This window comes from Parasteatoda tepidariorum, chromosome 6 (genome assembly GCF_043381705.1).
Source record: "Parasteatoda tepidariorum isolate YZ-2023 chromosome 6, CAS_Ptep_4.0, whole genome shotgun sequence".
NCBI lineage: Eukaryota > Metazoa > Arthropoda > Arachnida > Araneae > Theridiidae > Parasteatoda > Parasteatoda tepidariorum.
The window spans coordinates 10,364,352-10,383,606 of NC_092209.1; the positions used below are offsets into that span (position 1 = coordinate 10,364,352).

General features: G+C 32.0%; 1 protein-coding gene across 1 annotated transcript in view; it reads right to left on the bottom strand.

Annotated features, from left to right (window-relative positions):
• Nucleotides 1–19,255, bottom strand: part of LOC107438174 (uncharacterized) — a 62,993-nt gene that overhangs the window by 30,778 nt on the left and 12,960 nt on the right. Inside the window, exons 7-11 of the mRNA XM_071181635.1 lie at nucleotides 15,346–15,478; nucleotides 14,639–14,794; nucleotides 12,641–12,726; nucleotides 10,897–11,145; nucleotides 1,730–1,909 (exon numbers count right to left, since the gene is read on the bottom strand). Of these exons, the coding sequence (XP_071037736.1) occupies nucleotides 1,730–1,909; nucleotides 10,897–11,145; nucleotides 12,641–12,726; nucleotides 14,639–14,794; nucleotides 15,346–15,478 (804 nt within the window). The remainder of the gene's footprint in view (nucleotides 1–1,729; nucleotides 1,910–10,896; nucleotides 11,146–12,640; nucleotides 12,727–14,638; nucleotides 14,795–15,345; nucleotides 15,479–19,255) is intronic.

Sequence of the window (19,255 nt, forward strand, 5' to 3'; positions counted from 1 at the left end):
ATATATACAGAGAGAGAGATACCAACTGCTCCGAACACTCCAAAATAATTTTAAAAAAACGGTAAATACAGAGATGCCAACTTGCTCCGCTTTGCAAAGTAGTATTTTCTAGCGATAACGAAATTTAAGTTATTTTTAATTTAGTATTTTTAATTTTAATAAATTTTTTCACCACTAAATTTAAAAAATATTTAAGAATCATACAACATGCAACCTTAAAGCATTAATTATTATTTGTTTACTGTTTTTTAAAGAAGGCGTAACTATGCTTATTTTAAGAGTTTTACTATTTAATTCGCTGCCAAATTATTAGAACTTTTCCAGAGAGCGGAGCAGTTGGCATCCCTGTAACTAACTAACTACTAAGTAAATTTTGCAAATATTTGACTATTTTTGCTAGTTTTTTAAAAGATTTTGCGTAAGCTGAGCTCAAATATGTGGTGAATTATATAAGCCAAAGAATATTGTAGAAATAGTGGTGGATAAAAATCTACTAAATTGATTTTATTAAACCAAGAATCACCATTGATAAACTACCACTCTAATATATATATTTGCGGTCTGGAGTTGGCATCTCTGTTTATATATATACTATACCACTGCCCTTTACTATATTTCAATTCCTATTTATCTTGTTATCTGGCTACTAAGTTATGAGGAATGCAACGAGGCCAGGCAGGCTATGTATCAGTGTAGGTCAGTCACCATCAGTGTAGGTCAGTCACGTTGTGACCATTCAAGACGTTGTGATCGAGCTCTGTGACTATGTCTTTCCAGCGATGTGCACGTGGAGGGAAGCGGCGGACTGAAAGACCCGTGCAGCGTTCTCTCGACCTCAACGAGAAATTCAACCTACTTACGACAGAAAAGGAACGCCGTGAGTTTTTCGACAATTTCTTTGATCCATTTTCTGAAAATGATATAATTGATATTATGATTGATATTATGATTGAACATTCGGAAAAGAAACTCAAATGGCAGCAGGAAAATTGCAAACTACCATATATGGAGGAATATAAACTTTTCGCCTTAAGAAAGAAAAGGAAAGAACTTTGTCCTGTGGAACCCGTGGAAACGACCATGTCCATAGAAACTGTAAAGACAGTACAAACAGTAACGCTTACGGAGTCTGCAGCTACAGTTCCTTCCTGTGAGCCACAACTGGAAAATACTCAAATCGAGCTCACGGCAGACAAGCGCGTTGAAAAAGAGCCTGATATCCCTGCTTCTTCTCCCAAAAGACTGAAAAAGAAAAGGAAGAAAAGCCATAGCACCGGCAATACCCAGGAGCCTTCAACAACTTGCCCTGAAACTACTTCAGAGACAACTCACTCTAACCCTGAATCGACGGAGCCATCTCCACCGGCCAAACCCACATTCCTCCTGAGAAAACTTAAGTTTCTCGTGCGGGGACTTAATGTAGACCACCGTACCGATGATCTTCGGAGAGATATTGATGAAAATGGTCGACAACCCATCAAAATTGAGCAACTGAGAAAGAGGTGTGGTGACGGATACAAGCCCCTCCCCCTTTTCCTAGTGATACTGCAAGATTCCCCAGAACATCGGAACTTTATTAACACAAAGTTTCTTCTATCTCATCCTGTCCAAATAGAAAAATTTCATGGAGAGCGTTACGCCATACAATGTTACAAATGTCAAAAATTTGGACACACTCAAAAATCATGTTCAAATGAGCCAGCAATGCGCAGGAGCGCATTTCACTTACCAATGTATGAAGCCCCTCTCCCTTCCTGCCAGGTGCATAAACTGCCAAGGCGATCACCCGGCCTGCTTTACGGGCTGTGGTGCTAGGCCGAAAAGACACCTGCGCACTTTCACGAGGAAACCTCAAGATGCCCCCAGCAATGTAGCTAGATTCCTGAACATTCTCAAAGAACTCCAGGAACTGTTGAATGACGAGAAAATAGTCGCTCTACTCATCTCCTTGCTCCCAACCCAAAAGATGTAGATATGGAGCCCCACCATCATGCCTGCTGCACCTCACATGATTCCTTTCTTCATTTTTATCTCATTTCAGGTTCTATTCCGAGCCTACATCACATCTTTCCTATGTATGTTCCCGTCATGGGATATTTCAAGATGAATGGGAAAAGGGCCATTTAGGCCTCAGATGCCCAGTTCTACAACAACGAACGAACAAAGTTATGAGAAAAGTTTCAAATGATTTTTACAAGTTATACGTAAATAAATGATCCAATCTTTTTCTTGTTATTTTTGTGATTCCTTTTGAATTTCTCTTGAATTTTTGTCATATTATTACTTGATTGACTTATGTTTGACAATCTGTCTCATTTATTTTAGTGCTCCTCTCTCTTTTGTATTGATATACTTTGCTTTGGCGACCCGCTCTTGCAGCTCATGCTCGGTTAATAATAAATTTTAAATATGTGCAAATATTTATAAGTCATAAATTTTTAATGCTTTTCTCATTACCCAGAGGTGTACCAACGCCTCCTACAACTGAAAGCCTCCACACTGTTTTTGTAGTTAGTCCGATCAGATCACTATGATGGGAAACTAATTAGTGAAACGACCATTTAATATGGAATCTGTTAAAAATTGGAAAGTGGTAGCAAAATTATGTCTAAAAATTTGTTTAATTTATGAATATAATTGATTTGTTGTATTTACTTGTCAACCACTACAGATTCAATTCTCAAATATATATGATAAATTTCTCTCAAGTACTTCTAAAATAGAATTTGGGTTAATGCGCACAACTTGTCCGCTTTTGAAATAATCTGCGAAGAATACCTGCCAACTTTCACTCTTTCCGAGAATGTATTTTCAGAGTGGTTGTAAAGCAATAAACAAAATACAATCTGACTCAAAAATATGTTCATATTTTGATCCCGTTGAAATTCGCTTGGGTAAGGATTATTATGCTTTCTTATATTTATATGTAGTGGTGGTCAAACTCATTTATAATTATCATTATAATTCAAAAAGTTAATTGGAATAACATGAGTATTGCTACCACTTTAAATATGAAAATAAAATCTTCCGGAAAATCCAAAAGAGATGGCAGGTATGGTGTGGAGGCTTTCTGATGCAAGAGGTGATAGTTATTATTTTCCAAGGATTTATAGAAACCTCTTATCCAGTATCTATAATAAGACTGCACAGTATTGGTGCATTTGCTACCTATTAAAACTTCACCATTTGAGAAAATACGATTATGTCTACTACTAAAGTTGTCTATTGCCTTCTTGGGGGATGTTTTCTTGGATGGTGTCTTCATTTTCTTAACCTTGGGTGCTTTTGGTTTGGTTGCGGTTTTAACTTTGTTTTTTGCTTTGGAGTCTTGGCTTTTGCAGCTGGTTTCTTGGCGGCAGGCTTTTTAGTTGCTGCTTTAGCTTTCGGTTTTGCGGCTTTTGGTATTATTCTCGGATATTTCATCGAAACATTTAAATATTTTCTTATAAAATAAATAAAATGCGAACGACCTAATAGAAATTTCAGAAAGAGTTGTTGAAATGGATACTAAAATTGCTTCTTTCACCGATTGTTCATATTTCAGAACTTTAGTGTAAACGGCTCTAATACTATGAATGGGGTTTTCAATATAAATGTAAACAACAACCATCTCGCGCTTTTGACCTGCTCTACTTCCGGTTAGAAAGCATACAGCCGCTTACTACAGCTTATTCTACGAGGTGATATTTTCAAACCGATAATTTTGCTTTTAATAAAAGAGATAAATCATATAATTTCTAAGCGCACATCTGCTGTATTTCATAAGATATTAGTGATAGTAAGTGATTCTGGTGAGTGTGAAGCGCAAATTTGTTTCATGTATTTAGAGATGTATTGTTAAAGAAAGTGACATGGTTGCTAGATTTAGAAAGAACTCGGTTTTTGGGCTGTTTTAATCTGGCTGTGCATAATCATACATTAGTGTTAGCATATTGTTCGAGCAGTGAAAGTAAGTTCATTACACAAATTATCATTAAGGTTTAAATTTCAAAGTTGGTACACTGGCAAGAAGTTGTACGAACAGACTGAAAGACTACGATAATCTACATCCATCAAGAAACTACCTCAAGATCGCATTAAATTAGCGTGTTTTATATACTAGTGATTCTGGTGAATTGATGTTTATCAATTGCAGTGGTAGTTACGCTACAAAGTGTTTTATAACGTATCTTTCTTCAATGACAACTTTTACGTCTTGAAATGACAAGTCTTCAAATGACGATTCTTAAAACGATTCGTCTTTAAAACGCAAATAATAAATTAAGTAAACTGTGACTAAGTTACCCGTAGGAATAAGTAAATAATAAGTGATCGAAAACAGAATTTATATTTCAGTGTTCATTTCTAACAGTTCTTTATACAAATGCAATACTTAGAAAATCATGATTTTTTTTCCAGCTTATATTATGACACAACACCCCGGTGTTTTTTCTTCCATAATTATATCTTCAAATTACAGATAGAGCTCTTATAAAATCTCTTTATTTTAGTATATTTTTGAGGTCGTTTCGGTCTCAAAAAGGGGGTGCGATGTAAATTTTTAACCTAACATTTATATGCCACTTCAGTAATTTTTTTCATGAAAATAGGGCAAGGTTCGATTATTTTTTCGTTTTCAAGTGTTAGAAGATACATTTATCTATACAAGATGGCATATCTAATTTTTTTTAGAGACGATGACGTTTTGAGAAAAGTTGGATAAAAAATTGCAAATTTTGTATTTTTGTTTTTTGGCTATATCTTCTAGAAGCATAGATAACTCAGGAAATTGCTAGGTCACAGAACGTTTCCTATAATTGAACCTTAATATTCAGTAAAGAATTGTAGTGCATTTAATAAGACTTTAAGGGAAAAAGCCAGAAACCGAATTTCTCATAAACTTTAGCAGGGCGTATCTTAGGAAACGAGTGCATGCCCATTAATAGGCAGCGATATGTTAATAATAAAACAAAACAAAACTGAGCGGTATGTTTGTTTTTATTATTTAAACCCCTTAAAACATACTTGTATTTTACTTTTAAAGAAATGGTCTCGAACGACCTTGAACTTTGAAATTTCATATGGGGAAAGGATATATATTATTCATTTGCTCAAACTTGCTCAATAATAATTTTTCATAATCTACTTGCATATAAAAAAGTTCAAGACAATCAAAAAATACGACTGCCACACATTTACTAAAGTTCAAAATAATGGCTCTTAAAAGAAAAACACTCGAAAGTATTTATCAGCTGTCGAATATAATTTCAAAAACTATTCTTATTTCCAAGATTAATTTATTAAATAATGTTTTAAAATCCTTAATTGTACCACTTTTTAAACAATAATTTATATAATATAGAAGGTTAATATTCTGTTTGGGAGTATGTCTCTAAAATAAATGAGTCTAATTCCAAAAAGTGTTTACTAGTTGAAAAAGTTACTGGTAAATACGAGTGCTGTGAAGAATATTAATTAAAATTTCATCTTCCAAGGAATTTCTCGAGCACTGAGATGTATGGTATGTGGTAATTTTTCAAGTTTTCACGTAGTCAAAAGTTTATTTGCATTAACTAGTAACTTTTACTTGTTCAGAAAATGAATTTCTCTTCTGATCTTAAATGGGTAATTTTCCATCATTAGTTTTTGCCTAAGACAATTAAGAGGAATTCATTTTCTATTAAACTTACCATTGGTAGTTTTCTTGCAAGACCATGCATTTAAGAATCAACGATTAGCAACGAAAATACTTTAGACAATAAAATTAGCAATAGTTATAATTGTATTTGCATTAAAAATTTAATTACTGGTACCCCCATTTAAACGCTTTAAAAATCCAGACAGAGAAGTTTCATAATTTTTTCTATAAATCAGTAGATAAATATAGAAAAACTTTCTAAATAATGCTTAATTAAAAATTTAATCAATATTTGCTAAGAAAATTGATGTCTAGAATTTTGAAAAAATATTGAGAATTTTCATAAATATTTTTAATTTTTCAATAAAAAAAATCTGAAATACGTGTTCCGGACATGGGACAGTAATGAAATTTTAATTATATTTTATTTATTTCATTTATTTTAAATACAAAATGCGCCTGGTATACTGTTTGCAACTCAATGTGAGTGTTTTCTGCATCTCAAACAAACATATCTTTTTCTGTGGATCTGTTGACTGCCACTTTTTATTTTAAAAACTAATTCTCATTTTAAAAAATTTGATTAATTAATCTTTTCGTGCCGACTGTCACAAATACGTGCCAGCATAGAGTTGTATCAATCAGGGTAAAAAGATAAAAATGGTAATCAAAGTATTTCTTTAGCCGTTTATTTGTGGGCGGAGTTATAATTGTTTGATTTATTTAATTCACCATTACTTTGTTCAAAATAAAACTATTTAGTTATACTTTGATCTAACTTTGATTGTACATATGATTAAACTAACAATAGTTAAAGTAAAAGCAAAGTAAGTCTGTCAAATTAGCAACGTCTACATTTAATACCGTTTTTTCTTTAATTACATTATGATTTTGTACGAATGCATACCTGCCAACTTTTACACATTTGGCGTAAAATTTTATTTTTACCTTTAAAGTGGTAGTAATTATATGCTATTTTTTCTTTTATAAACTTAATTTTTAAACGAATTTGATCACCAATATTTTTTAAAAACTTAATCATATATAATATTATGCGTTACTCTCACCTTGGTCAGCTCAAGTGTCTTCAATTACAACGAATTTCGTTGCTTACAATTGAAATTTTAATTCCGTTTTAATACCACTGGGAAAAATCATAATTGAAGGAATTAAAAGTTGGCAGGTATGCGAATGCTTTTCTGAATCACCNTTTAAGTTACCGTTTTTTCTTTAATTACATTCTGATTTTGTACGAATGCTTTTCTGAATCACCCGTCCCCAAGGGGTTGAGACACTCTGTAGAGCGGAAATTTTACACAGAATTCTATTTATTATCTCTGGCTCTTAAGTTTTTATACAGTATGCGGAAATATTTTTCAATATTCCATATCTCCCTGGGTTTCATAAATTTAAATAGATAATACAAGTTTAATGACGAGTTAACACGACGTTGGTCAGCAACGCTTGAGCATAGAAAAACAAATTAACTTGTCATAAGTCAGCAATGCATATCTGCCAACTCTTCCGGACTTTTCAGAAAATTTAATTTTTGCATTCAGTGTGGTAGCTAAATTTTTACATTCATGCTTGATATCTGATTAATAAATTTACTTTAACACACTTTTAACTACCATTACATTTAAATAATTTAAACAGACTTAGCGAGAACCAGCTAGTAACTTTAGAAACATGACGAAAAGTAAATTAAACAATTACTATCCTACCACTGTTTTGTGTAGCTGCTTTAAAGCGAGCATAACTTGACAGGTATTAGGAATGTGATTACTTAAAATTTTTTGATAGTTATCTATTTGAGGTTAAAATAAAAAGATAAAATTTAGCTTTTACTTTATTATTATTTAGTGGTAGTCTGATAAAGAACGGGATTTTTGAATAGAGAAAATGATCCTTTATTTTCAGTAGTTAAAAAACTACCCCTTCAAAGAAAGTTTTGAGGTTGACAAATGTAAAAAAATACACCTGAGGTAGAAAATGAGATTCTGTTTTGCACCAAAAATAAGCCTCATTTAGTAATAAAATAAGACTCAATTTAAGCCTCATTTACACCTCACAAAATCAATCTTATATACAGCTCAGAAATAATTTTAGTTTAGATCGGGTGAAATTATTCACACCTCAAATATGCGTATTTGTTTGAAGTGTAGAAAAAATAATCTGTACACCTCAAAAACAATCTCCCTAGGCTGGTTTGTCTAAAGTAGATTTTCATCAACCTCAAACAAGTGTGAATAAGACAGCATACTCCTTAATTATACACCTATGGAGGTTGATCGTTTAAGGTTGTTTTTTAAATCAACTTTGAATAAACCTTAAACATGCTTTAAATTTCTGTAAGGGTATTAATATTTACACTATCGCAGGACTATAATATTTACACATCGTAGTTTAGGAATGGTAATACTTTTTCGAGTAGTGTACCAATTAATAAAGGTTTATTATTTCTTAAGCGTTTAGATTTCCACTTGTTTAATGTTAGTATTTTAACTTATTATTTAAGTTTAATATTAACAAGTTGAATACCACGCTAATGGTATTACATGGCTTGCTCGTCTGGCCACACAGTAAATAACTACAAACTAAATTTGCAAATATTAGACAGATTTTTCTAATTTTTTGATAGTTTAGAGTAACGTAAAGAAAGTGGTGAATTATATAATCCAGCCAATTGTTTAGAAATAGTGGTTGTTAAAAATCTACTGAATTGAATTTATTAAACCAAGAATGATATTTAATAAACTACCACTTGAAAATATTTATTCGCTATCCGGAGCAACATGGCATCTCTGTGTACATAAACAAAACTTTTTTCCTGTGTTCTTAATTGCATTAATTTCTTTAAACCATTTTAGCAACGATAATAATATTAAAAAAATTTAAATATTTACTCGAATGATGTGTTTCTAATAATCTTGGCTTCGCCGGTCACCGGTGACCCCCATGGCATTCAGCGTGTTAACCTCTTTCCTACGGCGCATGATGATATTCTGGATCACGAGTTATACCAGCCGTAAGCAAAAGGTTAAGATAAGGTAGAATGTTCTTCAGTAGGGGAGGGGAGCAGTTATTGTAAATAAAGAAATAAAATAATAGGAAATATTTAAAAAATTTTATGGAATGTAAACTTAGATTCATTTCATTTTGCTTTGCTTGAAAAAAATTATGTTCCTTTTAAGACTCTTCACTTTTTTTTTTCTTTTTTTTTTAATTTTCAAAATACATTAAATTAACCTTACAAATAAATATTACAATGCAAGAAAGATCTAAGCAAATAACGAAAATGTCGAAGTTCATGAATTTATTAGAAGTGGTTTATCTGAAAAAAGTAACAACGTCTCTATTTTTATTTTTTTTAATCTTTATTTTGAGTATAATTAGTATAGTGGTGCTAAGTTATTATTTTTTATTGCAGCATTGTTTATTTTCGGAGTTTTGCTGTATTCAAGTTAGTGAAAATGCCGTATTTATATTTCTGCCTTTAAAATTTTGGATAAGCAACAGCACCCTGTCATTGTTTGATGAATATTAAAGTTCACTATTCAAAAGGCTTTAAAAAGGCAAAACCAGCAAATATAATTAAGACCTATTTCAAAAAAGCATCAATGCTCGAAAAAAACAACACTAGGTACACCATGTTATAAAACTACATTGATTGTAAAGCTTCATTTGCTTCAAAACTATACAGATTGGGTACAACAGTTGACATGTTTCAAGCACTCAAAAATAGACGCCCATGTTCAAGACAAGCCAGACGTGAATGAGAAGAAATAAACATTATTACTTAAAAAAAAAATTGTTTCCTTTAAACTCACTGTCGATTTAGATATTTTGTAAAAATGCTGTGATGAAAGTGGGCCATATTGGCTTCTACATTCTTACTATATCTTCGGAATAAAATATTGAAAACACAATATGGATCATGTTATATTTAACATTCTTACTGTATCTTCAGAATAAAATATTGAATATACAATATGAATCATGCTATATTTAACATTCTTACTGTATCTTCAGAATTAAATATTGAATATACAATATGAATCATGCTATATTTAACATTCTTACTGTATCTTCGGAATAATATATTGAAAATACAGTATGACCCATGCTATATTTAACATTCTTACTGTATCTTCGGGACAAAATATTGAAAATACAATATGAATCATGCTATATTTAACATTCTTACTGTATCTTCGGAATAAAATATTGAAAATACAATATGAATCATGCGATATTTAACATTCAGTCGAACATCCTGCCATTGTCTTTAACATTCTATGTATGGTCTTTAACATTTTTTGTATTCTACGTTTTGTCTTCGACATCATTCTATGTATTGTATTATTCTATGTATTGTATTTAACACCCACACACAGAAAAAAAAACTTTCTGTCACTTTTGTTCCGTTTGTGTACAGAGAGTTAAGTTAATGATATCATTTAATGATAATATCATTTAATATTAATTATCATGAATGAAGTTCTTTTTATTTTTATCTATTTAATGGTTCTTCTGCTAAGATGTCACTTCTTTCATCATTCTGATGATTGATGTATTTGACGCTGTAAGAAGACGGGCTCTTAAAAGAAACTGCAGATTTTGGCAACTCTTTCGAATGTCTATCTTCGTTAATGTTGTTCCATGGCTGCAGATCCGCAGAAGCAAATATGATGTAAAATATGCCAACGATGAAATAAATAGCTGATGTCATCATGANATCTTCGGAATAAAATATTGAAAATACAATATGAATCTTGCTATATTTAACATTCTTATTGTATCTTCGGAATAAAATATTGAAAATACAATATGGATCATGGTATATTTAACATTCTTACTGTATCTTCGGAATTAAATATTGAAAATACAATATGAATCATGCTATATTTAACATTCTTACTGTATCTTCGGAATAAAATACTGAAAATGCAATATGAATCATGCTATATTTAACATTCTTACTGTATCATTGGAATAAAATATTGAAAATACAATATGAATAATGCTATATTTAACATTCAGTCGAACATCCTGTCATTCTCTTTAACATTCTATGTATTGTCTTTAACATTTTCTGTATTCTACATTATGTGTTCGACATCATTCTACGTATTGTATTATTCTATGTATTGTCTTTAACATCCACATGCAGAAAAAAAAACTTTCTATCACTTTTGTTCCGTTTGTGTACAGAGAGTTAAGTTAATGATATTTAATGTTAATATTAATTATCATGAATGAAGTTCTTTTTATTTTTATCTATTTAATGGTTCTTCTGCTAAGATGTCACTTCTTTCATCATTCTGATGATTGATGTATTTGACGCTGTAAGAAGACGGGCTCTTAAAAGAAACTGCAGATTTTGGCAACTCTTTCGAATGTCTATCTTCGTTAATGTTGTTCCATGGCTGCAGATCCGCAGAAGCAAATATGATGTAAAATATGCCAACGATGAAATAAATAGCTGATGTCATCATGAAAATGATTCCCCAGTTATTCAAAGTTTGCTGAAAATAAAATAATTTTAAATATATTATCAATGAAGAACAAGAATATTTAAAGCATTGCTTGGTACCAGACCGAATTAACCCAAGAAACTGAAGCGAAAATGTATACTTGCTAACTTAGTTTCTAAAATGCAAGAACATAGACATGTTTTTCACGTTAATTAATAAATTAAGAAAACGCATATGATCGTAATTTTTCGTTCAGAAACATTTTCTAAAGATTTTGATTTCTTTACGTATTTAAAGGAATAACTAATTTGGATTTTTTAAATATTTAATTGACAAATTCTAAGTGATACTTTAATTATGCAGAAATATTAGAGTTGATTTTCACTTACAACAAAGCTGTCCAAAGTAGTGTAGAAAATTTAAATACAAAATAAAAACTATTTAAAAACACTTCAGTGCAAAATACTCAGTAGAATTTATTTTCACTTACAGCAAAGCTGTCTGAAGAAAAAATTTAAATACAAAATAAAAACTATTTAAAAACACTTCAACGCAAAATACTTTAGCAGATTTGGTTTTCACTTACAGCAAAACTGTCAAAAGAAGTGCATACAATTTAAATACAAAATAATAACGATTTAAAAATGCTTCTATGCAAACTATTTAGCAAAGGTCTTCTTAGCAAAAGTGGAGAAAATTTAATTGCAAAATAAAAACTATTTAAAGATACTTCAATGCAAAATGCTTTCACTTACAGCAAATCTGTCACAAGTAGTGCTAATAAATTTAAATACAAAATATAAACTATTCAAAAATATTTCAAAGCAAAATACTTAGCAAAGGTCTTTACTTACAGCAAAGTTGTCCCAGGAAGTGGAGAAAATTTAAATACAAAATAGAAACTATTTCAAAATGCTTCAAAGCAAAATACTTAGAAGAGTTGGTTTTCACTTACAGAATAAATCACAAGTAATGCTAAGCTAATCACAAGTAACAAGCTAATCTGTCACAAGTAATGCTAATAAATTTAAAAAACAAGATTTAAACTATTTAAAAATATTTCAATTCAGAATATTTAGAGTTGGTTTTCACTGACAGTAAAGCTGTCCCAAGAAGTGCAGAAAACTTAAATACAAAATAAACACTGTTTAACTTTTGAAAATTTGGTGCTGAAGCCGAAATTTTAAGGAAAACGCAGAATAAAGCTGTTTGCAATGATGAGTAAACTTAACGACGAAAGTTTTTCGATTTGGAATATGGGTAAATTTCATTGAAACTGGAAATTAGGTTAATTTGTGTAAATTGTAATGATAATAAGAAAACTCATGATCATTCATGTGTTGAAAGAGAGCATGTGTTTATGTACAAGAGAGATTGCACCGCATGTATGCAATAGCTTGATTGGGAAGTTTACCAAAGTCACTGTAATCAGTCACTCAGATTATTTGGACTAAAACAATATTTGACCTTAAAATTCTCTCTCAATAAATTCCACATCATTGTTAGCATTATTTAAATTAACAGTTTATATTTCCAAATTACTCACCCCACTTTTCAGAATTACTCCAATCAATGTTGGTGCTAGAAATCCCGGTAGCGTAGCAGCGGTATTGGTTATTCCAAACAATGTTCCTGAAAATTAACACGCGACAGTTAATGCAACATATTGATTATATATTTTTTAAATATTTATTCATTAAAAGTAAAACTCTACTAAATTATACTTATAAACTGAGAAACTAGTTGAAACTTTCTCAACCTAGTGAGACAATTCAAACACCGTGTTTTTCTATATTTTTCATACCACATATAATTTTACTTCCGTGTTAAATATTTCCTTTCTAATGGGTTAATGAGTATATTTGAGTAATAATTTTTTATTTGCACTTCGAGAAGAAGAAGAGTACAGATACTCCATGTGATCTATGACGTCAGCGCCAGTTCATCGTTTATAAGCAAAATGGCGAGTTAAAATTAAGCTAAGTTCTCCCACATAAGTTAGAATGTACAGAACCCACATAAGTTAGAACCCACTAAGTTCTCCCCGCATAAGTTAGAAATACAGAACCGTATCGAACATTGAATTTTTTAAAAAATTAATCCTTTCTCGTCTACGTCTTTTACTTAACTTACTTTTATTATTTGTTATGTCGCTAAGCAGCCGACCCAATTTTGAGTTTACGACTATCAATGTTCAACTCCCGTAGCCTCGTAATTTTGAAACCAATTCAGAAGACAAGGGGACTCCTGGATAATGAAGTATTGTGAGAAATTTGCCTTCGTAGAGGGCTTTCTGATGGATCTAACGCAAATTAACGTTACACGGAGAGGAGGAACACGAAAATCTCCTATAGTTAGCCTGTTGGCAAGAGGACTCTAAACCCCTGCTCCTCCTACCACTGAGGATATTTTACGTTAGCACTGTGGTCGGTATGAGGCGGGTTCACCCAGTTCACCTCATAGGGAGGCATGACTACCATGACTTAAACGCTATTTTGCTAACGGCACGCGTTGTTCTTAGGTGGTTATCTTCCCAAGTACTGACCACAACCAACGATGATTGAATTCAGTGATCGGATCAGAACTGGTATATTCATCAACAATTAAATCTGAAATTCCAATCTGAAATTTCGTAGTTGCCTTTTATTGAATAGCATATTGAGCATGTTTTGTGGATAGAGAATCGATACGCACTGTATATTAATTGATTTTCTTTTATGTATATTCTCGTCAAGCCTTAAGAGTAACATTTTGTGGTAGTTATGGCAACAAATGTTTATTTAAAGAATATCTTCATTGATTCATGCTGCCATAACCCAATTTTTAAATAATTCTATTGCATTATTTTCGATACAGACTGCTCGCAAATGTAAATTTTCAGAATGGCATGTTGTAAAGTATTAAGCAAATTTGAATTCTAGAGCATATGACTGAACTAAATGTATACAACCTTTAAAGGGCCTTTTCTCAACGAAATGTTTCAATACTTATATTGCGTATAATTTTTGAAACTTTTTTTCTAATAGTTTGATTACAAATAAGAAACTTTATCATTATTATTGATTCAGTTTCTGTTGACCACAAAATTTTCCTATTTTGATTAGAATTTCTGATTGATTAATTGATAAATACTAACCTTAACTACGTTTTTTCGTTTAATAAGTATTTTTACTTTTCCAGAAGAATTTAAAAACACTGCACGTGCTATCATTAATTTTATCAAAGGGTTTCTGCTTTCAATCGATTTAAATATAGAAGAAATGGCAAAAATGTTCCCTTTGTTGAAGTCTCCATTGAGGAATATAGTACGCCATTAACAATGCATTTGTTAAGCGTCTTTTTTAAAAAAATATATCTTTATTTCAAACATATATACACTAAAATGGCTATAGCATAAGTATCTTAACGTAAATGTGTAAATTAAAGTAGTGGATATCTTATGAGTATAAACGCATATCTAATGAATATCACAACATTTGACGTTTGTCGTAAATATAAATTGCGTGAATTGAGAATTAAACGTTAGTTCAAACCCATGACTCACCAGCAAATTGTGGACTCATATCTACGTGATTAACGAGGACACCCGAAAATATAAAACCATTAAATCCAAAGGATAAGCAGAGGACGGCTACTATAATGATAGGATGACATCCGATAAAAGCAATGGAAAGAACACAAACTCCTGGTAAAAATATTGCTGAAAAAAAAAAGATATGCATCATTCTGTAATTAAATATTTATTAAATTATAATATTAAAACTAGTTTACACCACAAATGAATGCAAAATAAATAGTGCTTAACAACATTGCTCAATCCCTTAATTTTATTTCTTTTTATTGTATTTTTAGTGTTTTTCATAAAATGAAATTTCAACTATTCATTAAAGGAAAATAATACTGTCAAAACATTAAGCATTAGCGAATGAATTGGAGATATTTTTGATTTCACACCAAATAAAGAGTTTCTTCTTTCGCTACTAAGAAATAGTTTTGCTTTTGCAACATTTATAGGTTTCATGCTAAATACACAGTTTCTTACTTTCGCTAATAAGAAATAGTTTAGTGACGTTTTTAAGTTTCATGCCAAATACAGAGTTTTTTTCTTTCGCTACTAAGAAATAGTTTTCTTTTGAGACGTTTTTTAGGTTTCATGCCAAATACAGAGTTCTTTACGTTAATAAGAAATAGGTTTGTTTTGAAATTAAAAAAAAATTGGATGTAAAGATCAAAACTGAGGCTGGAGCATACCAATGCTGGTCATGAGTTTCCTGATCGTTGTGATTTCGAGTCGACCGCTGGCCCTGATTGTGTCAGCTGTTAAACTAGCCAATATCGAACACAATGTCATAGTCAACCATGGCAGGCCAGATAGTATTCCATTCTGAAATATGAAAAAACGAAGTTAAAGCAAAGCACCACAGCTTCGTAGAGTATATATATATATATNTTTTTTCTCCCCAAAATATCTCGTAGTGCTTAATGTCTCTAACTTTTCTACTAATCACTTTAACGTAGGCATCATATACAGGGTGATTCATAAAAGATGGGCAAAATTTTAGGAAGTGATAGTAAACATTAACACCCAAGTAAACATTTTTCATCAAAGAATGCATGGTCGAAAACAAAACGCAAAGGAGCTGGCGCATTTGGAAAGTTGTTTCATGCAAACGAGAAAGCTCCATTCCTGTTGCGATTTACCGCGCTGCGAGTTATTATTTGCATGTTATGGGAAGAAGAGCCTTTATCTTGGTGGTCCTTTAGCTTGGCCACCGCGCTAGCCAAATCTTTCATGTCTCGATTTTTTTCTGTGGGGGCAGCTGAAGGCTCTTATGTATAAGACTCCCATTGAACCTGCAGAAGAACTTCTCTCCAAGCTTTCGGCCGCTGCAGGGGAATTTATGTCTCTTGCACACATATGCCTGGTGTGTTTCAGAATGTTCGCCAATCTTTTCTTCGCCATTGTACTGCGTGCTTAGCTGCGGCCAGCCACTGTTTTGAACGCTTATTGTAATCACATGCCATTAAATTTGCTTTTATAACTTAACTTCATCGTTCTTTGTGTGTTTTTGCCTCATATAAGAACATAACTTTGAACTCCCTCTAGCGGTTTTGTTTTCGACCATGCATTCTTTGATAAAAATTGTTTGCTTGGGTGTGTACTGTCACCTCCTAAAATTTTGCCCATCTTTTATGAATCACCCTGTGTATATATATATATATATATATATATTCACCGAAGAGCCATTACATTATGACCACCCTGCTAGTAACATGTAGGACCACTTTTAGCCCTCAAAACTGCTAGCACCCGCCGTGGCATTGATTCCACAAGGTGCTGTTAGGTAGTCGTAGGTATCTGGTACCAAGCGCTCACCAACTGGTCCTGTAATTCCCTCACATTGCGAGGGGGTAGCGTGGCAGCACGAATTTGGTTTTTCAAGTAGGACCACAAATGCTCTATTGGATTAAGTTAAGGTGAATTTGGGGGCCAAGGCATGACTTGAAAGTCACTGCAATGTTCCTCGAACCAATCCATGACGATTCGACCCTTATGACATTGTGCATTATCCTGTTGGTAAACACCATCCCCGCAGGAAAAACTGTTGCCATGAATGGTGAACCTGCTCTGCAACTATGTTCAAGTAGCTTACTGACGTCAGGGATTGTTCTATGAGGATTATGGGTACTAATGTGCCCCATGGAAACCACGAAAACCTGGGCGAGAAACCATGAAAACCTGGGCGAGCCTATTGTTATAGATGGAGGGTGGTCATAATGTAATGGCTCTTTTTCAGAGGCTGAAAAAAACTTACTTAACAAGGATGTCAAGGGTGATTAAAATGTAAGAACTGGTAGAAACTTTTCTTATTTTTACTTATTCAGTTCTATTTAATTTAAAACCGTAACTACCACATTGCAAAATATTCAGATATAATAAAAAAGAAGCATTCTTTACATTTACTTTTTAACTATACTGAGAAGAATATGCTAAAAAAATTGATAATTTTAATAGAGTTGGATGTTTAATTAGTTAACATTTTTAGTAGCCCGCTGCATCCCTGAACCAATTGAAGTAATACGTAGAAGCTGAACTGAACTTGTTTTTATATAGCTGGGCCTTTATCGTGTATTATTTATTGTTGTATACGTTCTTTGTGATCAACACACTGTTTAGTAACTGTTAGATTACGTAGAAGCTGAAGGTCCCGATTGAGAGGGTAGGTTTTCTTTCAATATTTAAAGTGGTTACAAATTGTTTGTTTCAATATTTTTGTCTGAGATAAACCTCTTCACAGACGTGCTCGTATATACTCCTTCTCATGGTTACTTTCAATTAGGGTGAGAAAAAAGATAAAAACTTCTTGCTTAACAATTTCGTTAGCAGTTTATTTGTGGAGGTAATAATAATAGTTTGATTTATTTAAAGTACCACTACTTAACTCAGAAAAAATTTATATAGAATTTGAAAATTTTTTGTTACGCTGTTTATAGTGATCTGCCAATCGATTCAGTTAAATGAATCGATTCTTTAGAATCAATTCACTAAAATGAACGGTTTTATGAATCGATTCTTTTTTTTAATGGTCGTTATAATAGAAGAGTCTTTAAAAGAGGAGGTCGTACAAATTAGTTTAGACTGTTTTAGTATTTGAATTATTTGATCTAGGTCAGGGGCTCTCAATATTTTTCGGCTATGGAACCCTAAATAATTAACCTTCTTTCGGCGGAACACCTGACTTTATAAATAAAGTTTTTTAAGGAAATACTGAACGTTATAGCCTATTAAAAATATTTTTAAAGTATTTAACTAGAGGAAGGAAGAATTTTCATCGTTTTATCAGTAATATCCGAAAGTTAAATTTTCAGCTCTTGTGCTATATTTAGTCTAATTAGGAATTCCATTTTAGTGTTTAAGTTGAAAATAAATAATTTGAAATAAATAAATAATAAGTTAAAATAAGCCGAATTATGTTCTACTTCGTAATGAAAATTTAGAAAAACTGCCAAAAACGTTGGAAATGGTAATTAAGGAAACATATTTCTTTATTAAAGAAGATAATTATTTTGATTCGAAAAGTGTAATGAGAAATACCAATGCAATATTTTATGAATGCCTGTCCATTTCATAATTTATGCATTATATTGTTATTATAAATATTATATTTTCTTTAAAAAAATGCCATTTCTATTTTATTGGTTATATGTTAAATAAATTGTATCTAAATAGAATCGTATCCTCAGATTGTATTCAAATACAATCTGAGGTCTCAAAACTCATCACTGGCCATAGAAAGTACTAACTGGCTTACCCCCCGTAACTGTTAATGGAACCAAAGGGTTCCATGTAACACCATTTGGGAACTACTCTTTCAGACCTTGTGCTCTAGGGTGCCGAAGTTGAATGCTCTACTTGAGTGGCTATAAAAGTACTATCTCGTGTAATCACTGTATCTTTTCCACGGAACCATAGGGCTTTACGGAACACCAATTGGGGACCATTAATTTAGATCTTGGGCTCTAGGGTGCAGAAGCAGAATATTCCAGTTAAGTGGTCAGCCGAATGTGGCGAAAAAAAGGACCAACTGGCGGAACCCTTACAATTCTTGACGGAACTCTAGAGTTCCATTTGGGAACCACTCATTTAGATCTTATACTCTAGGGGGCAGAAGTTGAATGTTCTACTTGGGGGGGCTGTAAAAGTACTATTTCGTGTAATAGCTGTAACTTTTCCACGGAACCATAGGGCTGGCCGGAACACCAATTGGGAACAGTTAAACTAGATCTCGGGCTCTATGGTTTAAGAGCAGAATGTTCCACTTGGGTGGTCCAGTTGAATGAGACTATAAAAAGTACTAACTAGTGGAACCCCTGTAATTCTAAACGGAACCCAAGGGTTCCGCCAAACACCATTTGGGAACTGCTAATCTAGGCAATACTAATAATTTTTTAGAATTTTAATATTTTTAATTTTTTTGTTAAAATTTGTCTGAAACAAAAATTTTATTAATTTTTTTTCTTTCTAAATTTGTCAATATAAACCCGATAACTAACAATAAAGATATTCGTAAAAAATAAAACAGTAAATTCACTTGTAAAAATGAAAAAGAATTCAAAATGTATCACGTGAAACAAAATAATAAATAGTTGAATTACGTTT